General features: G+C 47.5%; 1 protein-coding gene across 2 annotated transcripts in view; it reads left to right on the top strand.

The window, feature by feature from the left end:
• The window catches only part of GABBR2 (gamma-aminobutyric acid type B receptor subunit 2), a 1005342-nt gene that overhangs the window by 249524 nt on the left and 731049 nt on the right, over nt 1-24769 (top strand). For both annotated transcript variants that reach the window (XM_075585987.1, XM_075585988.1), the window contains exon 2: nt 9280-9417. In XM_075585987.1, the coding sequence (XP_075442102.1) occupies nt 9280-9417 (138 nt within the window). The remainder of the gene's footprint in view (nt 1-9279; nt 9418-24769) is intronic.

Here is a 24769-nt window from a genome sequence, read left to right as displayed (position 1 = left end):
GTTCCAGTTTTGGGGTGCATGGTAGGAGAAGGAGGAACGTCCGGATACTTTGTTGAGCCTTGGGACCATGAACAGTCTTTTGGAGTCTGATCTCAGGTGATAAATGCTGCATGTGGTAGGGGTGAGGAGCTTGTTCAGATAGCTGGGTAGCTTGCCCATGAAGAATTTAAAGGTAAGACAGGAAAGGTGAACTTTGCGCCTAGACTCTAGTGATGACCAATCTAGTTCTTTGAGCATATCGCAGTGATGTGTGTTGTAGTTGCATTGGAGAACAAAACGACAAATTGAATTGTAGAGGGTGTCAAGTTTGCCAAGGTGGGTTTGAGGTACTGAGCCATATACTATGTCTCCATAGTCAATAATTGGCATTAGCATCTGCTGTGCGATACGCTTTCTGACCAGGAGACCTAGGGAGGATTTGTTCCTGTAAAGTACCCCTAGTTTGGCATAGGTCTTGGTTGTCAGGGTATCAATGTGCATCCCGAATGTTAAGTGGGAGTCAAACAATAAGCCCAGTTATTTAAAACTAGTGACAGGGGTTAGGGTGGTGTTAGCGTTGGTTCTAATCAGGAGCTCAGTCACTGGAAGCTTTCAAAATGTAGTCTTGGTCCCAAACACCATTGTTACAGTCTTGTCAGTGTTTAAAAACAGTTTGTTTTGGGAAATCCAGTTTACGAGTCTCAAAAAGTCAGACTGAAGTATGTGTTGAAGGTCAGAGAGGCTATTGCTGTGTGCATATAGGATTGTGTCGTCTGCATACATGTGTATTGAGGCTTCCTTACAAGCTGTGGGAAGATCATTAATGAACACTGAGAAGAGTAGGAGCCCCAGAACAGAGCCTTGCGGGACACCACAGGTGATGTCCAGGGGGTTGGAGGTAGAGCCTGAGATGGACACATGTTGGGATCTTCCTGATATGTAGGACTGAAACCAGTTTAAAGCATGCTTCCCTATTCCAGAGCTCTGGAGTTTGTTAAGCAGGATAGCATGATCAACTGTGTCAAAAGCCTTTGCAAAATCTAGGAATACTGCACCAGTGAGTTGTCCCCGTTCCATTCCACACTGGATTTCATTGCAAACTTTTAGCAGGGTAGTTACGGTGGAATGTTTGGGACGAAACCCAGATTGGAATTGACTATGGAAATTTGTCTTGGTATAGAAATCGCTTAATTGGGAGTGGACACATTTTTCCATGACTTTGGATAGAATTGGGAGAAGTGAGATTGGCCTGTGGTTTGAGACAGTGTTTTTGTCCCCACTTTTGAAGATTGGGACAACTTTGGCAGTTTTCCATGTCTTAGGGATATGGCCTGCAGACAGGATAGAGTTGACTATGGACGCAATTGGTTTGGCAATGGCTGGGGCACCAAGTCGTAGGAACCTAGATTGTAGTAAGTCAGGTCCACATTGGCTGCTTAGTTTTAGTTTGAGGAGCGCTTGTATAATCTCCTCTTCAGATACTAGGCCAAATTGAAAATTGTGGGAAGTGTTGGGCGGGGGTGGGACTATAGGGGTACTCCCAGGATGAGATTCAGGTTTGTGGTTTGGGCTGCATTTTGCTAATAAGTTAGTGGCACACCCCACAAAGTAATCATTGAATGCATTTGCAATGTCAGTGGGGTTTGTCAGAGTAATATCCCCCTTAGTGATATTACTTGGTTGTTGATGGTTAGGAGGCTGGAATATATTGTTGATAACCTTCCAGAAGTTAGCTGGGTTTGTTGTATTTTGGTGGAGATTGTCAGAGTAATATTGTGCTTTTGCATGCCTTGTTTGCCTTGTGCATATGTTCCGCATGCATCTGTAGTGATTGAGATCCTTGGTAGTGCCAGTTACTTTGTAGCTTTTCCACAAGGTATCCCTGAGCTGGTAGAGTGCAATAAGGTCAGTTGTAACCCATGGAAGATGGGCCCCTCGTACCCTTATTTTGCGTAGTGGAGCATGGGTATCACAGAGTTTTAAGAACTCGGATTGGAAATAGTCGAGTGCAGAATCAGGGTCGGGAATTAAATCGATTCTGTGCCATGGACAGCTGGTAAGGTCATCCAGAAACTGTTGTGGGTTAAAGTTTTTAAATGTTCTAGTGAGGAGAACTTTAGGGCTTGATTGGGGCGGTTTAATTTTCCTTACACAGTACACTATTGCATGGTCACTGAAAATGTCAGGAAGGATGCCAGAGGATTGGATTCTGCTGGGGTTTGAAGAGAGAATCCAGTCTAGCAAGGAATGGTTGTGCGATTTCAGGTTTATTCGTGTGGGTTGGGAAATGAGTTGCGATAGGTTAAGTGACTTGAGTTGTATCTGGATTTTGTGGTTTTTAGGGTCAAGCCAATTGAAGTTGAAATCCCCAAGAACTAGCAGCTCACTCTTCTCATTCAGAGAGGAAATGGAGCCAAGAAATTGGGTGATATCAGTCAGGGATTGTAGAGGGGCTTTAGGGGGGCGGTAGATGCCAGCAAGCAAGATGGGCTTAGAAAAGAAGAGGCAGATTTTGCCAACTAGAATTTCAGAGGAGGGTGGGCTTGATGGGCAATTTAACAGTGTAAATTGTAAGGTGTCTGCAATATAAATAACACCCCTCCTCCTCTCTTTGACCTATCTCTCCTAAAAATGGAGTATCCCTGAATTGCAATATTTGCATCAGGGGTTTTAAGGGATAGCCATGTTTCTGTAAGAATGATGGCTTTGGGTTTTTGCATAAGGCACCATGCTCTTAGTTCGTCCAGTTTGGGCAGCAGGCCCGGATATTTATATGGGCAACAGATAAGCCTTTATGGAATTTAAAGGTGGATTTCTCAGGGTCATGGGACAGAGCTGAAATGGGAGGACCTGGGTTAGGTTCAATATCACCTGCTAGGGAGAGTAACACTACGAGTAGGAATTTGGGTAGTTGTTTGGCGGTTGTAAATTTGTGGTGTTTGCCATTAGAGTGAGCAGTGGTTGGTGTGCTGTTTTTCAGAGTTCTCCACCAACATTCAGTAGATAGTGCAAGGCTTTTCAATAGTTCAGGGTGTATGGTGATGTTGGGTGTGGGCCAGGATGGAGGAGCTTGTAGTGTATAGAGAGAGTAAAATCTCCATGAGGCCAGGAGAAAGAAAAATGTTAAGATACAGAGCAGGTTCATTTTGCCAGAGGTAGGCAGTGCTGCAAGGAGCTGTTGTGAACAAAGTGAGTGTGTGCAGACTAAACAGCAGTGGTGTGCCTGTTCCTTGTCAAATATTTTGGTGCATTGCCATGCTAGAGTCAGTTCAGGGTTTCAGTGTTTTGTGCGGTCAGTTTTGGGAGAGGCTGCAGTGAAAGAAGTTGTAAAGGGGTGGGTGGTTAAATTATGCAGGTTAGCAAGAATGGGATCATAGTATGATCTGAGTAGCTTACCGTTTGTTGTCGTGAGTCAAAAAGTTTGCAGAAAGATGCAGTCCCCAGTCACCTCTAGTCAAACTATTGTCTAACTATATTTATCACTTAAAAAGCTCACTTTAAATGTCTCACTGTCTAATGCCAATTGCAGTTCCTGCAAATTGCAGGAGAGGTGTTGGTTTTATACATCTAAAACAGTCACATGACCCTCCCCCTCCCCAATCAATCAGCTTGTTCCAGTTGGTCAATTAACAGCACTGAATTAAGAGGGAAAAAATAAAAATAAACCACTTTTGAAATTCAAACATACTAACTTTTTTCAATGCTTAAGGCCACAGAGTAAATCTTTTACACAGGACTTGCACATCAAGGGACATACCTGTGAAGAGAATACAATTAGATCCATGTCATATCAGCTGAGGTTATTGATCTTCATTGATCTTGCATGAAGATAGTAAGTGTATTAACTATAACTATTTTCTAACTATATTTATCACTTAAAAAGCTCACTTTAAATGCCTCACTGTCTAATGCCAATTGCAGTTCCACAGTGGGTATAGGAATTACATCTCTTTTATTAATCCAGTCTGTGATACGACATCCGATTAATTTCATATGATATGATATCCCATTCATTTCATTTCATATTTTATGATACAATATCCCATTTATTTCATTTTTATATGCTATGATAACCCATTCATTAAATATGATATACGTAACAGGATATCCCATTAATGTAATTTCATATTTTATATGATATTCCATTCATCCCATACCATACCGCTAATGAATGACAGTATTTCATTTCCTCATGACCTTTGAGTAGGTAGTACTACTATTATCCAATCCTTTCAAGTTAAAACAAGGTATTAAAAGAAGAGTCCATTAAAAAAAATTGCACTTTTAATATTTTCACACTTAAGTGTAAAAAAGTTGTGTAACATATATACACACAGAGTAGGTCTGTGAAGGCAGGATCCCCTGGTTTGTCCCCTCCTTGGGACACGTTATTATGCTTTGAGCTTTGCTCCTTGTCTCCTCCTTTCATCTATCGTTTGTGTACCTGACCATACGTGATGTATTATTCTCATTTGCTGCAGGCCTAAGTGTGCTTTATAGGCTTCACATTGTGTATCATTGTTGTCACTTACATGCTATTTGTGTCACCATAGACAAACCCTAGACTGATGGGGATAATAGTGTGTTGTGATTTTCTGCCTATGATTACGTAGCCATAGCCACGGTTATTAAGTCTGTTGCTTGTTATATTAAACTTACCTTGTCAGGTACCTTAGAGCAGTATCATTGTCAATTTTGACTTCTGGTTATGTCCCTATGAGGACACGTCTTTGGAGGATTTGTCAAGTTTTGTAACGAACAGGGGATCCATGCCCTATTTTAAAATTTTCTGTGCTTTGTTTTTTACCGTTGTTCTGTGACAATCTATCAATAAAAATTATGTGATTTGTACTTTAAAACATACTAGAGTGCTTTTTTAGGGTCTTTCTCTCTCCTACCATACACATATATATATATATATATATATATATATATGTATGTATGTATGTATATATACACTTTTGGTCCAATGGAAACTTGGACTTTTGGTCCAATGGAAAAGAGGGGGTTACATATTAAAGAGCTGTAATTCCTAAACCCTTTCTCCAATTTGAATGTGAATACCCTCACATTAAAACCGATAGACTGCACTTTAAGCCCATGTTCATTATTTAACTGTAACTTGAATTTATTTTAGTACACAGCCGAAATAATAAAACTTGTATCAGTGTCCAAATATTTCCGGACCTAACTGTATGTATATATATATATATATATATATATATATATATATATATATATATATATATATATATATACATACATACATACATACAGTTAGGTCCGGAAATATTTGGACACTGATACAAGTTTTATTATTTCGGCTGTGTACTAAAATAAATTCAAGTTACAGTTAAATAATGAACATGGGCTTAAAGTGCAGTCTATCGGTTTTAATGTGAGGGTATTCACATTCAAATTGGAGAAAGGGTTTAGGAATTACAGCTCTTTAATATGTAACCCCCTCTTTTCCATTGGACCAAAAGTAATTGGACAATTGATTCAAAAGCTGTTTCATCAACAGGTGTGGGCTATTCCTTAGTTATTTCATCATCAATTAAGCAGGTAAAAGGTCTGGAGTTGATTCCAGGTGTGGCATTCACATTGGGAAGCTTTGGCTGTGAACCCACAACATGCGGTCAAAGGAGCTCTCAATGCAAGTGAAACAGGGCATCCTTAGGCTGCAAAAAAAAGAAAATCCATCAGAGAGATAGCAGGAACATTAGGAGTGGGCAAATCAACAGATTGGTACATTCTGAGAAAAAAAGAACGCACTGGTGAGCTCTGCAACACAAAATGGCCTGGACGTCCACGGAAGACAACAGTGGGTGATGATTGTAGGATCCTTTCCATGGTAAAGACAAACCCCTTCACAACATCCAGCTAAGTGAAGAACACTCTCCAGGAGGTAGGCATATCATTATTCAAGTCTACCATAAAGAGAAGACTTCACGAGAGCAAATACAGAGGGTTCACCACAAGGTGCAAACCATTCATAAGCCTCAAGAATAGAAAGGCCAGATTAGACTTTGCCAAACAATATCTAAAAAAGCCAGCCCAGTTCTGGAACAGCATTCTTTGGACAGATGAAACTAAGATCAACCTGTACCAGAATGATTGGAAGAAAAAAGTATGGTGAAGGCTTGGAACGGCTCATGATCTGAAGCATACCACATCATCTGTAAAACACGGTGGAGGCAGTGTGATGCCATGGGCATGCATGGCTGACAATGGCACTGGGTCACTAGTGTTTATTGATGATGTGACAGAAGACAGAAGCAGCCGGATGAATTCTGAAGTGTATAGGGATATATTGTCTGCTCAGATTCAGCCAAATTCAGGGAAGTTGATTGGACGGCGCTTCACTTTACAGATGGACAATGACCCAAAACATACTGTGAAAGCAACCCAGGAGTTTTTGTTAAGGCAAAGAAGTGGAATATTCTGCAATGGCCGAGTCAATCACCTGATCTCAACCCAATCGAGCATGCATTTCACTTACTGAAGACAAAACTTAAGGCAGAAAGACACATGAACAAACAACAACTGAAGACAGATGCAGTAAAGGCCTGGCAAAGCATCACAAAGGAGGAAACCCAGCGTTTGGTGATGTCCATGCGTTCCAGACTTCAAGCAGTCATTGCCTGCAAAGGATTCTCGACAAAGTATTAAAAATGAACATTTTATTTATGATTGTGTTAATTTGTCCAATTACTTTTGAGCCCCTGAAATAAGGGGACTGTGTATGAAAATGGTTTCAATTCCTAAACGTTTCATACAATATTTTTGTTCAACCCCTTGAATTAAAGCTGAAAGTCTGCACTTCTATTGCATCTCAGTTGTTTAATTTCAAATCCATTGTGGTGGCGTACAAAGCCAAAATTATGAAAATTGTGTCAGTGTCCAATTATTTCCAGACCTAACTGTATATATATATATATATATACACATCTATACTATAATTCTAAGTTGGATTCTGTTTTCCGTTTGTTTGTATGTCCGAAGCATTGATATCTCACAAACAGCACCACGTAGCACAACAAAACTTGGACTGGACATTCTGCGGCGGATTTGTAGGTCAACGCAACTTTTTTGAGGTTCAAATGTGACTCACCTCCCAAATTATGGACATTCTAAGTTTCCCTCGGCTGTCCAGCAATAATGTTAGAGCAGGAACGGGGGAGTGGCTACTAAGGGAGGGGGCGTGTCCTTGCCTGGATCGGGGCTGTGTGTGTGTGATGTGAGATGCATGGGGAAGATGTGCCAGCGGGGGGGGGCAGGGAGATGTGCTGGAAGTGACTGGACATGCCCGGCAGCGTGGAGAGATGGTCTGCCAGCGGTGGGGGGGGGGCAAAGACATGTTCTGGCAGCGGGGGGAGACACACACACAGACAGACACACACACACACACACACATACACACACAGACAGACAGAGACAAATCTCACCCCGGACTACAGCCAGCAGCAGGGGGGGGGGGGAGGGGGGTACGGGGAGATGTGCCGGAAGTGGGGGGGGGGATGTATTAAATATTACATTCCCTGGGAGAAGCCGGGCACAAAAGCTAGTACTGTATAAACATACATATATACAACATAGTAGCTTGCCTGGGTGCACTACAATTGATATTCTAGATCTAAAACAAATTATACTAGGCACTCACAGCTTAATTTGAATTATTTACAAAACGCATTAACTTCACCAACGTTTTGTTCCTATTCCAGGACTGAGGTCCAGGAACTCTCTCAAGAGAAAAGTCTTTGAATAGGACTGAAACAATCCTTCTAGGGTTGCAATTGCATTGAGCGAATTCCAGTTAGAGATTTCTGATACTGCTAGCTTTGAACTGCGATTTTGGAGCCTGTTGGATGTTTTTTTTTTCTTGATCTTGACTATATTGTGGAGCATATTATTATTGAGGGTTTTTTTAGGAAAGTACTGTACCACTGGCAATTGTCCTGTGAGAATTGGCCTGAACAAGGGATTCACCCCCGAAACATTGTGCCCCTTAATTACTTTTTGTCTTCCCTTCCCTCCCCTAAATACATTTTTTCTCCTTTCACTGGGTTTTGCACTCCTCACTATTGGTAGTCCCTTTTTCCATTAGTCCCTATGTTTCCATAGCCTCCCCCTCCTATTCATCCATTTTCTGCTGCTTTATTCAAACCATTCTGCCTGTGGATAAATATTGTTTATTTTCTTTATCTTTGTTCAAATGTGCATTGCTATTCATATTATCTGACCATATATGCATTAAGTTTTTGGCACTGGTTTTGTTATTCATATTGCCTGATTTTACTCAACCAGTAAATATTGTTTTTCATGACAATCTTGCCTTGGAATTTCTGGCTACTTTGAGTGCTGGGAACCATCTTTTCTTTTGTTGTTACTACAGTATTAAGGGAAATAGGGTCCCCTTTTTGTTTCATTTGCACCACCTTTTCAGGATATGATCTTTAAATATGTTGAATCTAATACTTACAGTACTGCTGTCTATACTATATACTTAATTTTTTAAAACTCTTTCTAAGGCTGCATCCATGGAAGGACAGGCAGAGCTGAGCCGTGCGGACGCTCCACGCTGAGCCCTGGCATCCTCAATGAGGATGTCTTGAGAGGGGGCTCATGCGAGCGTCCGCAGGCGTGCTGAAGCATTAGATTTTTCAGCCAACAGGCAAAGCTGTTTTTCAGTGCACTGTCAGCTGAAAACATCCAATCACAGCATAGCAGCGTCAACGTCACGGCGCCGTGACGTCGACATCGGTGCGTCACGGCTATTGGCCCAGCGACATCACTGCCCCGCCTCCCCCCGCCTCCCGATCGAGCACGCTGGCTCGCCTACATGTGCATGAAATCGCTCATGCTTGAACAGGCGAGCCTAAGCATCCACGCGGCTAAGTGCGGCTCCATCCTGTATGGACGCAGCCTAAGAAGAATGAAAGTACACAATACCAATGCACATCTCTTCAAGATCTTGACTTAATTTAATTTAATATTTTGTCTAAATTCTGTTTTAAACACTCAATAAATCCACGAATTGAATATGATTACCTCTTTCATATTTCATAGTTCAAAAGGGGGGTGTGGGGGAGGGGGGGGTTAGTTTGTTTTAACCACAATATGGTAAATCTGCAAGACTGCATCACTAAGGCGAACTTCAAAACACAGATCTTATATGAAGACTGTTAACTACAAGCCTCAGAAAGACATGTACTAGCAGATTTCTTGTAAAGGTTGTCACAAAACTGTTCCATAAGAGACACTGCTGCTTTATTTATGGTGTGTTATTTTTTCTCCTAGTGTGACAATGCAAAAGGACTGAAAGCGTTTTATGATGCAATAAAGTATGGCCCCAATCACTTGATGGTTTTTGGAGGAGTATGCCCATCTGTAACGTCCATCATTGCGGAGTCTCTAAAAGGATGGAATTTGGTTCAGGTAAGAACACATTTTACGCATTACATACTGGAGAGAGTTAATTAAAACTGGAGAAATCGGTTTGGATCAGAGGAAACATGAGAAGTGTTGGCTATATTTATGTCTTTAGTGAGCAGGAGGTGTTGAATGCAGATGACAATTTGTGAGCTAAAATAATTTTGTTTTCTTGTATATGCAAAATATTAAATTTGTGTTGACCTTCCCTCTGTAGGATTAATTGGTTTGTTTTGTTGCAATTAAATCTTTGAAACCAAGCTTGGATTTTCAACAAGTCATAATAACCTAATATATTCTCATTTGTTTTCTAACCAGACGGTACATTTAGGAAGATGTTTTCAGTAGCAGAAGTTTTAAAGCCAATGTTAGGGTTGTTCTGTCTAAACTTAACAAATACAAACCAAACCAAGAAACGCTTTGACAACATTCCCCAAATAACATTTTCTTAGGATGCTTTAGGACAAATTAATGTTGTGTTTGTGTGCCCAATGATTTGACTACATATCTGGATTTGGATGATGCAGTCAGGGCATCATCAGACAGGTTTTCATTCAAACATTAGGATACCTATGAGTACAAACAGCTTTCAATGTTATTGTAAAACTATTTTATTAATGATATAATAGAAGCAATATACCCTTACATCTGGGTGTGCAAGTTCGCTATACTGTAGTCTTCTCCCTCCTCCTGGGCTGAGGAGGTGATGACTGCAGACCACCGTGATATCGCTCCAGGGTGGTGGTGGGGTTTTCTACTAATTAGCAACCAAGTAGCCACCTCATATGTGTTTCACGAGTCCTCTTTCGCTTCATCAGGGAAACGTATATCTACACTTTCTCATTCTCATTCTCATTAAGGAGGGATTCTAATACACAAATTAATCCATAATCATCTTACATCCCTAATAGATATAGTGTACCCATCAGAAAAGTACTTGACATATTATAGAAAAAATTATAACAATAATGTAAAAAAATTATATATATATATATAATTATTCCAATATTTTGGAAGTGAGTTTTACTATATATATATATATATATATATATATGTATATATATATATATATATACAGTGTTCGACAAACCTATACATTTGCTCGCCCCGGGCGTGTGGATTTAACCCCCGGGCGAGTAAATATTGGCCCAAGCAGCACACGTTTGGTACTAGGTGGCGAGTAGATTTTTTTGTGTGGCGAGTAGATTTTTTGGTGATTTGTCAACCATTGTGTATATATATATATATAGTGGTCGACAAATCACCCAAAAATCTACTCGCCGAACAAAAAATCTGCTCGCCACCTAGTCCCGCCACCAACCCCGCCCTAGTCCCGCCCCCAAACCCACCCTAGTCCCGCCTCCAACCCCACCCTAGTCCCGCCCGCTTTAAAAAAATCAAATAAAATACATTGAATAAATTCCTAGTAAGAACAACATTAGTTTTTGACATAAGTTTATTTATTGTATTACATTATACTACAATTAGTCCTTGTTACGTGTGTGTGTGTGTGTGTGTGTGTGTGTGTGTGTGTGTGTGTGTGTGTGTGTGTGTGTGTGTGTGTGTGTGTGTGTGTGTGTGTGTGTGTGTGTGTGTGTGTGTGTGTGTGTGTGTGTGATCTTACCTGATCCGCAGTCCAGGTACCTCATTCCCACAATGTTATATGTTGGAGGTGAGGTGTTTCTTACCTGTCTTCTGGGTTAGGGGGGTTTCCGATGTCTCCTGTGTGAAGCTTGAGTCAGATCTGGAAGAAAGCAGTATAGGTTATTTCGTGTAGGTATAGGGCAGTTAAGATATATAGGTTAAGTAAGATATCCAGGTCCAGAGTGTTAGACAGTGTGAGAGAGAGACAGAGAGTGGGTGAGAGAGAGAGAGTGACACAGAGAGAGAGAGCGACACAGAGAGAGAGAGAGCGACAGAGAGTGAGTGACAGAGAGAGAGCGACACAGACAGAGAGAGAGAGAGCGACACACAGAGAGAGAGAGTGACACACAGAGAGAGAGAGCGACACACACACACAGAGAGAGCGACACACACAGAGAGAGAGAGCGACACACACACAGAGAGAGCGACACACACGCAGAAAGGGTGAGAGAGAGAGACCAAGTCAGTCATCCTACTCACACACACTCTCACACACACTCACTCTCACACTGTCACACTGTCACACTCTCACACACTGACACACACACTGACACACACTGACAGACACACACACACACACACACTCTGACACACACACACACTCTCTCCGACAGACACACACACACACACACACACACACACTCTAACAGACACATACACATACACACACACACACACTCTGACAGAAACACACACTGACAGACACACACACACACACACACACACACACACACACACACACACACACACACACACACACACACACACACACACACACACACACACACACACACACACACACACACACACACACACTCTGACAGACAGACACACACACACACACAAACACACACACACACACACACACAAAAACACACACACACACACACACACACACACACACACACACACACACACACACACACACACACACACACACACACACACACACACACACACACACACACACACACACACTCTGACAGACACACACACTGACAGACACACACACACACACTGACAGACACACACATACACACACACACAGACACATACACACAAACACACACACGCACTGACAGACCCACACACACTCTGACAGACACACACACACACACACTGACAGACACACACACACACACACACACACACACACACACACACACACACACACACACTCTGACAGACACATCACACACTGACAGACACACACACTCTGACAGACACACACACTGACAGACACACACACACACACACAGACAGACAGACACATACACACACTCTGACACACACACACCCACTCTGACAGACAGACACACACACAAACACACACACGCACTGACAGACCCACACACACTCTGACAGACACACACACACACACACACTGACAGACACACACACACACTCTGACAGACACATACACACACTGACAGACACGCACACACTCTGACAGACACACACACTACCAGAAATGGCGCCTTGAGTCCCGCTCACCATCGGAGGTATGTTGGAGTCATCGGGGGCTGCGGGCGACATCGGGAGCTTGCGGGAGACATTGGAGGTTTGAGGGGGCCTGTGGGGTTTTGCAGTGGCTTGCGGGAGACATTGGAGGTTTGAGGGGGCCTGCGGGGGTTTGCGGCGGCTTGTGGGAGACATCAGAGGTTTGAGGGGGCCAGCGGGGCATACGGCAGCCAATGAGTTAATTTGGGGGCTTGCAGTGGCAATTGGGGGTATGCAGTGACTATTGGGGGTATGTAGGGGCCTGTGGGGGCCATTGGGGGTTAGCAGGGGGCATTGGGAGGTATGCGGGGGCCATTGGGGGTAAGCGGGGGGCATTGGGAGGTATGCGGTGGCATTGGGGATATGCGGGGGCCATTGGGGATATGAGGGGGCCTGCGGGGGCATACGGTAGCCAATGAGTTAATGCGGGGGCCTGAGGCGGCAATTGGGGGTATGCAGCGACCATTGGGGGTATGTGGGGGCCTGCGGGGGCCTGCGTGGGTTAGCAGGGGGCATTGGGAGGTATGCGGGGGCCATTGGGGGTAAGCGGGGGGCATTGGGAGGTATGCGGCGGCATTGGGGATATGCGGGGGCCATTGGGGATATGAGGGGGCCTGCGGGGGCATACGGTGGCCAATAGGGGTATGTGGGGGCCTGCAGCAGCAATTGGGGGTATGCGGTGACCATTGGGGGTATGTGGGGGCCTGCAGGGGCCATTGGGGGTAAGCGGGGGAATTGGTAGGTATGCGGGGGCCATTGGGGGTAAGCGGGGGGGCATTGGGAGGTATGCGGGGGCCATTGGGGCTATGCAGAGGCCATTGGGGTTATGCGGGGGCCTGCAGAGGCACTCTCTGGCTGCTACGGGGGGAGAAACGTGCTCAGAGACGCGGGGAAGGAGGGAGGGCACTGCTCAGGGAGCCGGAGGTGGGGTAAGCTCCTGCAGCAACATGAACCCGCCTCCCGCTTTTTTTTTTTCCTCCAGCGCGAGTGGGGAAATTAAACAGCAGCACGAGCATGGAAATTTTTTAAAAAAAAACATGTGTGTTGCTTGGGCCAATAGGAGCTCGCCACGGTGTTAAATCCACTCGCCCGGGGCGTGCAGATGTATAGGTTTCTCGAACACTGTATATATATATATATATATATGTGCACATCCCTGAGGAAGGTCACGTGTAGCTGACTGAAACGTTGGATGTAGTGCCGTGCATTTTGTATGTTAATACAGGTTTTTTGTACTCTCCTGGCTGTGTGTTGTCTCCATTTTCCGGATTCACCTCTGGTAAATATCTGCTCCATTTGTGCATATGGGATAAGCATCAGTATTATACGTTTACAGTGTGCCAACTGCCCCTGTTCTATTTTTATATAAAGAGAAAAAAGCGCCCAATCCTAGCGTGATATCCGAGTATAAAGGTTTAATAATGTGGACTTTAACAATTAAAAACTCACAATATAGCCATAGAATAAAAGCGTGGTATGAGCGAATTCATGCGCCAACATGAATCTCCAAACTGCCGTGCTGCTGGCTCCGTCGTGGGATGTTTTCCTTTGGAACTCCACTGCTGGTGTCACCGTCTGTATGGTCCTCCGGCAACCCGGATATGCAGTAGAAATGTTCCTAGTTCATAGGTTACTAGAATGCAAATTTATTGATTTAGGCTTATTTGGTTATCTGTGTTTTGGCTAATTCATCACCACATCTTGAATTAACGGTTGTATTGATTTTACACATTGCGATACTCCCAAGGCACTCTCTGTTTTATATATATATACTATATATATATATATATATATATATATATATGCAAAGAGAATGACCTAGGCGCAAATGGAGACAAGAAAAACAAACATAGGGTAGTATGTTCAGACAAAATAAACCGCCAGAAGGTATGATATGCACTCACAGCGTATAGGATAAAATCAAGCCTTGTATCCACTCTGGGATCTGGAACAGTTATGTGATGAATCTGGAACAGCTGGTCATCCACAGCAGTTGTAATCTCAAGCATAGATTCACATGCAGGAAGAGAGGTAAAACACAAATAGTGTAATACAGTTTATTAAAATTGGTAATAAAAATAACTATAAGTAAAAAACTCACATTCTGTGAGATATAAAACTTAAAATGAGAATTCTGAGCATCTCACACTCAATAGAAAAGGATAGTAACCCTTTGAGATTTCTTCAACAGTCCTTGGTATGTAGATTAGTAACCATTAGGGAAATGCTCCTGGTTATATATAGCAAACACACTGGGTGTCTCTATTGCTCCACACAGCCTCTTAATGTTTGTTGTCTCTCTCCGTTATTGTCAACCTAATTAGGTCTTTCCCACTGCACCTAATGTGCACATAGTACTCACGGTACTTTGATATAGGTGCAGTCCGGATTCACACTTAGTGCGCTGTTATTGTATTCCCACGAAGAGTCCTCAGTATTCCTTTGGTCACCCACGGCTCCTGGGGACTCTCCGTACCACGTGATGACGCGGTGACGTCACTCCCTCTCGCGAGAGTTCGTCTGGTAGGCTGTGGGAGCAGGGCCTCGATCCTCTGCACTGCCGATCTCACCGCAGGCAAATACTGGGATAGGCGGGCACCGGCACCTCTTGGCTGCTGTCTGCTGCTTCTACTGAGTCTACTAGAGCCCGTGGCGTGGTTTACAGTGAACGCATGATACGTAGTAGACTCAGTAGAAGCAGCAGACAGCAGCCAAGAGGTGCCGGTGGCCGCCTATCCCAGTATTTGCCTGCGGTGAGATCGGCAGTGCAGAGGATCGAGGCCCTGCTCCCACAGCCTACCAGACGAACTCTCGTGAGAGGGAGTGACGTCACCGCGTCGTCACGTGGTACGGAGCGTCCCCAGGAGCCGTGGGTGACCAAAGGAATACTGAGGACTCTTAGTGCGCTGTTATTGTATTCCCACGAAGTGTGAATCCGGACTGCACCTATATCAAAGAACCGTGAGTACTATGTGCACATTAGGTGCAGTGGGAAAGACCTAATTAGGTTGACAATAACGGAGAGAGACAACAAACATTAAGAGACTGTGTGGAGCAATAGAGACACCCAGTGTGTTTGCTATATATAACCAGGAGCATTTCCCTAATGGTTACTAATCTACATACCAAGGACTGTTGAAGAAATCTGCAAAGGGTTACTATCCTTTTCTATTGAGTGTGAGATGCTCAGAATTCTCATAAGTTTTATGATATCTCACAGAATGTGAGTTTTTTTACTTATAGTTATTTTTATTACCAATTTTAATAAACTGTATTACACTATTTGTGTTTTACCTCTCTTCCTGCATGTGAATCTATGCTTGAGATTACAACTGCTGTGGATGACCAGCTGTTCCAGATTCATCACATAACTGTTCCAGATCCCAGAGTGGATACAAGGCTTGATTTTATCCTATACGCTGTGAGTGCATATCATACCTTCTGGCGGTTTATTTTGTCTGAACATACTACCCTATGTTTGTTTTTCTTGTCTCCACTTGCGCCTAGGTTATTCTCTTTGCACATTTCGTTACCAGCCCGTGGAGCGGTAGACCTTTTGGCTGCAGACTGAGTCAGGGAAAGTTATACTGTAAGGGTGTATACCCTCCATTATATGTGGTAATTATTTCATTTACTAATTTCAGTGTGGTTGCGCTTATTGTATTTCTGTCTCATATATATATATATATATATATATATACATATGATTTGCAGATAATTTATACAAATGTATTGAGGTCTAACATCATATATATATATATATATATATATATATATATATATATATATATATATATATATATATATAAAAGGTATTAAAAATATCTGTTTTATATACAGTATGATGTTAGACCTCAATACATTTGTATAAATTCTCTGGATATCATAAGTGCTCTCTATGGGACTTCTTTTTCTGTTTTGTTTGTTTCATTCATATGCTCTTTCCCTGAGCACCGAATGGCATCCCTGATTCCTAAGAGATTTAAAGACCAGTCTTGTTGATACCTAATTACTATACTGTAGGTATGTATACAGGTGCACCGACGAGTATTCTAAAACTTCCCTTGGAAAATCTGGGGCTATCATCAACAAGATCCAAGTACATGCTGGGTATATGCTGCAAACATTTCAGTGATATTTCTACAGAGACTAATGGCCCATCAGATTAACATAGCAGGGGTCTCTGGCAGTCCATTCAATTTGAATGGGACTGCCACGGAACCCCGCTGTTAATCCGATGGACCATTACTGTCTGCAGAAATGTTGCAGCATGTACCCAGCATGTTTCCAGCATGTACCCAGCATGTATCTGGATCTTGTTGGTGATTGCCCCAGATTTGTTTTAGAATACTCGTCGGCACTACAGTAGGTTACTATAGGTTACTATAGGTGTGCATGCGGTAGCTGATTGTCTGTGTGTTTATATATATGTGTATATATATATACACACACATATATATTATACATACAGGGCACCGTAAACAACGTTTCGGTCCATGTAGAGGGACCGTCCTCAGGGTTGTGCAGTGGTCAAATGACCGTGACTGTTATTTTTACCCCCACCCAAGTGCAAAATAAAACCAAAAAACAATTAAAATCAAAGCAAACCAGTGAAAAACAAACAGCTGCATTGAAGTAGGCAAGAGCCAATGAACATCCAGGGTCTGGTCACATGTATCAGCACATCCAAGCTGGTTGGCTAGATGTCAATGCGTGAAGCTTCCATGTTATGTGTATTTAACCCTGTGTCATCGGGTTGTCAGGGAAACCGTGTCCTGGCATAACAGTTGCAATGCGCATACGCCCCAGAAAGTCTCTCATTTGGGGTTAGTAATTGCGGTAGCCACAGCATAAGTTGCGCATGTACAGAAAGTTAGTATGCAGGTTTATTCATCCTCCGTGTTTGGCCTCTGCAATCCCGTGCCTCCGGGTTGTCATGGAAACTGCATCCTGGCAAAAATGACTAACTGCGCATGCGTCCTAATTCGTTGCTCATAATGACAGATAACTGCCCAATCAGCACACATGTAAACAAAGTCAAGAAAATTCACACTGCTCCCTGTGTCCGTCATTAACCCTGAGTAATCAAGTAGTAGTAGACACCACATATCGGCATGAGATGAAGGCAAGTGTCCCATACAGCATCCCAAGAGTCAATAGGGTAAACATATATACCTGATAAAATCGGAGTCTTCATATACTTTAATACAATAACAGCATGACAGTGATACGGGGAAGCCCAAAAAGTGGTGGAGAAAAGTGAAAAGAGGTGCAAAGGGGGAACAAAATCCATGCATGAAGAATAGGCAAACAATATTAAGAGCAGACACATGGTAAATGAAATGTAATAAACAACTGTTTACAAAAAGCAACCAAGTTTCCAGTCTTGATTTAGTCCAAATGGTGACAGTTTTCAAATCAAAAATCAGCCTAACTTCCTTCTGTAGCAGGAGTTTATTCCTGTCACCTCCACGGGAAGGAACCTGCACTTGTAATATTGGCATGTTCGTAACGGAGCAAGTGAGTGCCTATGCTGTTGAAAATGCCTGGCCACATGAAGATATTTTAAATCCATATCATCAGCGGAACTTTGTAGGGCCATTTGGATAGTGGAACGACGTATAGCAATTCTCTCCTTATGCATACGTGTAGTTTTTCCTATGTAGTATAACCCACAAGGACATTTTATTAGATATACTATGTATTTAGACTCGCAATTAAGGAAATGTCTAATTTTAATCGGGGTGCCACTGTGAGATGAGAGTACAGTATGTAGAACCAACTTGCATGAATTGACAGTTTGTACAGCCGTGGCATCGATATGATCCAGGCTTTCTGGCCAACCAAGATTTAGATCGAGCCTATTTATTGACAGGATCCGATTGTGTTAGCATATCTGCCAGACTATATCCTCGGCTGTAACAGAACAAAGGTGGTTCCTTGAAGAACTTCCCAATCTTATTGTCATTGGGCAGTATACGCCAATTCCTGTGTACACTCCGCTTGATATGACTTGAGGCTGTACTGTATGTACTAACAAAATTGAACCGGTTGGTCTCTGACTCTCTTATTGAAGTTATCAGAAGTGTAGGTTTGCCAATTTCCCTCACTTTTTTGAGAGCATCCTTTGTCCTTAGGGTAAAAGGGGGACGATAGACAGCACTCTGATGATGCTAAATTAATGCAATTGCAGGGTGCACGGAACCAAAGGGGACCCTTATTCCCCTGTATAATACTAACAAATCTACGTAAGTACCATCACTCACTGTCTAATAGCTAAATGATGAAAACAGTTGTGATGCAGAATAAACATTTAATAATAAAACAAACCAGAAATAAATAAAATGTGTTTGCAGAAACCAGTATCACAAATGGGCATGTCACAAAGTGAGGGGTGGGGGGGGGGAAAGAAAAAGGGGAAAAAACATGAAACACAAGGAATATACACAAAAAATGGAGAACGGCAAGAATGCTAGGGGGGCAACGTTTCGAGGGACTACCTCTTCATCTGGCCCATTCCCCCTGGTCCAAAAGGTCCCAGAGGTACTTCCCTAAGACTCCCTTCCCCTATAACTGGTCAAATCAGACACCCCTGAAAATAGATAGCAAACATACAGTGTAGGCTAAATACAGCTAAACAGCTAATAGCAGGGAAGCAAGAATCCACTACAGTCAATGCCAGTAGTTCAAGTACTACCAGAAACTGTGTGCAATGGTACAGTCAAGGCTGAACACAGCCTGCAAGAAAGCAGCTTGCAAAGAAGCACCAGGAGTCCACAATAGTCAATGTAAGATTAATGGCAATAGCAAATGAAAACAGTAATCAAACCCTGTATGAAGACAGTAATCAAACCCTGTGGTCTGCTCCTTGTGCTCGTGTGGAGTGCTGAGGCTTTATGTCCTTAGATCCATACCCTCTATCATAAAAATGTTTTGCCATTTGGAGAAGCTTCACGGATTGACATCTACCCAACCAGCTTGGATCTGCTGATACATGTGACCCGAACCTGGATGTTCATTGGCTCTTGCCTACTTCAATGCAGCTGTTTGTTTTTCGCAGGTTCGCTTTGATTTGAATTGTTTTCTGGTGTTATTTTACACCTGGATGGGGGTATAAATATCAGTCACGGTCATTTGACCACTGCACAACCCTGAGGTCGGTTCCTCTAGGTCAGGGGTGGGGAACGTCCGGCCCACGGGCTGCATAAGGCCCGCAAAATGATTTAGTCCGGCCCCCGAGCAGCCCTGCCCTTTATATTTAAAAAAAATAAAAATAATAAAAAAAACAAATGGCAGGGATTCCGCATGCGCAGAGCAGAGGTCCCGCAGGGCAAGCAGGGTGTCCAGTCTGATGCCTGTGAGCCCGCTCCCCCCCCCTCTTCCCAACTTCCCAACTTGGGACTGAGGGCGGGGAAGCCCCAACCCAGCATCCCCCGCGCTGTGCTGACCTGCGCACTACCAGAGGACAGCCAGTGCAGGGTTTACAGTGATAAGTGCAGCTCTGCACTGGCTGTCAGCTGAACCCGAGAAGCCCAAACCACTGCAGGCTCTGCTGGAGGGAAGAGGAAGGGGGAGGAGGGGAGAGGTAGGGGGAGGAGGGGTGAGGAAGGGGGAGGAGAGGAGTGGAAGGGGGAGGAGAGGAGATGAAGGGAGTGATGGCAAAGAAGCTGAGGAACTTCCTTCTGGGACAGCATGCTTTAGGTAGGAAGAGCTGTACTGTATCAATAGTCAGTCTGGCCACACCTCCCTGTTTATGGTAGAGAATCTCCGGCTTAGCTAAATGTATGTATATATGTTTATATGTATATGTGTATATGTGTGTGTGTGTGTGTGTGTGTGTGTGTGTGTGTGTGTGTATATATGTGTGTGTGTGTGTGTGTGTGTGTGTGTATATATGTGTGTGTGTATAAATGTGTGTGTGTGTGTGTGTGTGTGTGTGTATGTGTGTGTATATATGTGTGTGTGTGTGTATATATATATATATGTGTGTGTGTATATATATGTGTGTGTGTGTATATATATATATATATCTACTATATATTTCTGAAAGCACTGTATGTCTGCGTCCCTAGCGGCAATCTCATTGGTCCCTTGGCCCGCCCGCCACCGCACACCTCTCATTGGCCTGAGGCGGAGTGACGGGCCAAAGGACACACAGGGACACACACACACACACACACACACACACACACACACACACACACACACACACACACACACAGGGACACACACACACAGGGACACACACACACACCTCTCTCTGTCCTCTCCCCCCCATCACACTCACCTCCCTCTCCACTCACCTCCCTCCACCTCCCGCTCCACTCACCTCACCTCCCTCCCGCTCAACTCCCTCCACCTCCCGCTCCACTCACCTCCCTCCACCTCCCGCTCCACTCACCTCCCTCCACCTCCCGCTCCACTCACCTCCCTCCTGCTCAACTCCCTCCACCTCCCGCTCCACTCACCTCCCTCTCCACTCAACTCCCTCCACCTCCCGCTCCACTCACCTCCCTCCACCTCCCGCTCACCTCCCTCTCCACTCACCTCCCTCCCGCTTAACTCCCTCCCCGGCGCGGGGACAGGCAGTGGGCAGGGCAGCCTGCCGCTGCCTCCACTCACCTCCCACTCCCTCCGCTCACCTCCCGCTCACCTCCTGCTCCCTCCACTCACCTCCCGCTCCCTCACCTCCCGCTCACCTCCCGCTCCCTCACCTCCCGCTCACCTCCCCTCACCTCCCTGGCGCGGGGACAGGCATTGGCCAGGGCAGCCTGCCGCTGCCACGCGGCACCTAAGATGGCGGCGGACAGAAGGACCCCTACCTCCCTCGCGGACTAACTAACATGGCGGCAGCCAGAAGGAGAGGTGAGTGAGTGTGTGTGTGTGTGTGTGTCACAGCGTGACAGTGTGTGTGTGTGTGTCACAGCGTGACAGTGTGTGTGTGTGTGTGTGTGTGTGTCACAGCGTGACAGTGTGTGTGTGTGATTGTGTGTGTGTGTGTGTGTGTGTGTGTGTGTGTGTGTGTGTGTGTGTGTGTGTCACAGCGTGACAGTGTGTGTGTGGGACACTGTGTGTGTGTGTGTGTGTGTGTGTGTGTGTGTGTGTGTGTGTGTGTGTGTGTGTGTGTGTGTGTGTTACACTCTGTCTCAGACACTGTAGAGTGGGGACTGGAGCTACACATGGGGGGGGGATGTGGGGGGGTCAGGAGCAGAGAAAGATACAGGGGGAGTGGAGAGCAGGGACCCGTCAATTTAAAGCAAACCAACCCCCCTCCTGTCCACTGCCCCCCCTCCTGTCCACTGTCACCCCCCCTCCTGTCCACTGCCCCCCCCTCCTGTCCACTCTCCCCCCCTCCTGTCAACTGTCACCCCCCCTCCTGTCCACTGTCACCCCCCCTTCTGTCCACTGTCACCCCCCCTCCTGTCCACTGTCACCCCCCCTCCTGTCCACTGTCACCCCCCTCCTGTCCACTGTCACCCCCCATCCTGTCCACTGTCACCCCCCCTCCTGTCCACTGTCACCCCCCTCCTGTCCACTCTCCCCCCTCCTGTCCACTGCCCCCCCTCCTGTCCACTGCCCCCCCTCCTGTCCACTGTCACCCCCCCTCCTGTCCACTGTCACCCCCCCTCCTGTCCACTCTCCCCCCCTCCTGTCCACTCTCCCCCCTCCTGTCCACTCTCCCCCCCCTCCTGTCCACTCTCCCCCCCTCCTGTCCACTCCCCCCCCCTCCTGTCCACTCCCCCCCCTCCTGTCCACTCTCCCCCCCCCTCCCATCCCCTCCTGTCCACTGTCCTTTCACCTGTCCCCCCCCTCCTGTCCACTCTCCCCCCCTCCTGTCCACTCTCCACCCCCCCTCCTGTCTACTCTCCCCCCCCCTCCTGACCACTCTCCCCCCTCCTGTCCACTCTCCCCCCCCTCCTGTCCACTCTCTCCCCCCTCCTGTCCACTCTCCCCCCCCCTCCTGTCCACTCTCCCCCCCCTCCTGTCCACTCTCCCACCCCCTCCTGTCCACTCTCCCCCCCCTCCCATCCCCTCCTGTCCACTGTCCTTTCACCTGTCCCCCCCCTGTCCACTCTCCTTTCACCTGTCCCCCCCCCTGTCCACTCTCCCCCCCTCCTGTCCACTCTCCCCCCCCTCCTGTCCACTCTCCCCCCCCTCCCATCCCCTCCTGTCCACTGTCATTTCCACTGTCCCCCCCGCCCACTGTCCCCCCCGCCCACTGTCCCCCTCCCCCACCCGCCCACTGTCCCCCTCCCCACCCCACCCGCCCACTGTCCCCCTCCCTCCCCCCGGCCACTGTCCCCCCCCTCCTGTCCACTGCCTCCCCCCCTCCTGTCCACTGTCCCCCTCCCCTCCTTTTCCCCCGTCCCCCTCCCCTCCTTTCCCCCCCCTCTCCCCCCCCTTTCCCCCCCCTTCCCCCCCGCTCCCCCCCGCTCCCCTTTCTCCCGCTCCCCTTTCTCCCCCCCGCCGCTCCCCTTTCTCCCCCCCCCGCTCCCCTTTCTCCCCCCCCCGCTCCCCTTTCTCTCCCCCCCGCTCCCCTTTCTCCCCCCCCGCTCCCCTTTCTCTCCCCCCCCGCTCCCCTTTCTCTCCCCCCGCTCCCCTTTCTCTCCCCCCCTGCTCCCCTTTCTCTCCCCCCGCTCCCCTTTCTCTCCCCCCCTGCTCCCCTTTCTCTCCCCCCGCTCCCCTTTCTCCCCCCCCCGCTCCCCTTTCTCCCCCCCCCGCTCCCCTTTCTCCCCCCCCCGCTCCCCTTTCTCCCCCCCCGCTCCCCTTTCTCCCCCCCCGCTCCCCTTTCTCCCCCCCCGCTCCCCTTTCTCCCCCCGCTCCCCTTTCTCCCCCCCCGCTCCCCTTTCTCCCCCCCCGCTCCCCTTTCTCCCCCCCCGCTCCCCTTTCTCCCCCCCCGCTCCCCTTTCTCCCCCCCCCCCGCTCCCCTTTCTCCCCCCCCCGCTCCCCTTTCTCCCCCCCCCCCGCTCCCCTTTCTCCCCCCCCTCCCATCCCCTCCTGTCCACTGTCATTTCCACTGTCCCCCCCGCCCACTGTCCCCCCCGCCCACTGTCCCCCTCCCCCACCCGCCCACTGTCCCCCTCCCCACCCCACCCGCCCACTGTCCCCCTCCCTCCCCCCGGCCACTGTCCCCCCCCTCCTGTCCACTGCCTCCCCCCCTCCTGTCCACTGTCCCACTCCCCTCCTTTTCCCCCGTCCCCCTCCCCTCCTTTCCCCCCCCTCTCCCCCCCCTCCTTTCCCCCCCTCTCCCCCCCCTTTCCCCCCCCTTCCCCCCCGCTCCCCCCGCTCCCCTTTCTCCCGCTCCCCTTTCTCCCGCTCCCCTTTCTCCCCCCCGCCGCTCCCCTTTCTCCCCTTTCTCCCCCCCCCGCTCCCCTTTCTCCCCCCCCCGCTCCCCTTTCTCTCCCCCCCCGCTCCCCTTTCTCCCCCCCCGCTCCCCTTTCTCTCCCCCCCCGCTCCCCTTTCTCTCCCCCCCCCGCTCCCCTTTCTCTCCCCCCGCTCCCCTTTCTCTCCCCCCGCTCCCCTTTCTCTCCCCCCGCTCCCCTTTCTCTCCCCCCCTGCTCCCCTTTCTCTCCCCCCGCTCCCCTTTCTCCCCCCCCCGCTCCCCTTTCTCCCCCCCCGCTCCCTTTTCTCCCCCCCCCCGCTCCCCTTTCTCCCCCCCCCCGCTCCCCTTTCTCCCCCCCCCGCTCCCCTTTCTCCCCCCCCCCGCTCCCCTTTCTCCCCCCCCCCGCTCCCCTTTCTCCCCCCCCCCGCTCCCCTTTCTCCCCCCCTCCGCTCCCCTTTCTCCCCCCCCCGCTCCCCTTTCTCCCCCCCCCCGCTCCCCTTTCTCCCCCCCCCGCTCCCCTTTCTCCCCCCCGCTCCCCTTTCTCCCCCCCCGCTCCCCTTTCTCCCCCCCCGCTCCCCTTTCTCCCCCCCCGCTCCCCTTTCTCCCCCCCCGCTCCCCTTTCTCCCCCCCCGCTCCCCTTTCTCCCCCCCCGCTCCCCTTTCTCCCCCCCGCTCCCCTTTCTCCCCCCCCGCTCCCCTTTCTCCCCCCCCCGCTCCCCTTTCTCCCCCCCCCCCGCTCCCCTTTCTCCCCCCCCCACTCCCCTTTCTCCCCCCCCGCTCCCCTTTCTCCCCCCCCGCTCCCCTTTCTCCCCCCCCCCCGCTCCCCTTTCTCCCCCCCCCCCCGCTCCCCTTTCTCCCCCCCCTCCCATCCCCTCCTGTCCACTGTCATTTC

Source organism: Ascaphus truei, chromosome 2 (assembly GCF_040206685.1).
Source record: "Ascaphus truei isolate aAscTru1 chromosome 2, aAscTru1.hap1, whole genome shotgun sequence".
In the NCBI taxonomy this organism is placed as follows: Eukaryota; Metazoa; Chordata; class Amphibia; order Anura; family Ascaphidae; genus Ascaphus; species Ascaphus truei.
The sequence above is the reverse complement of the archived record's forward strand: the minus strand, read 5'-3'. Positions and strand labels throughout refer to the sequence as shown.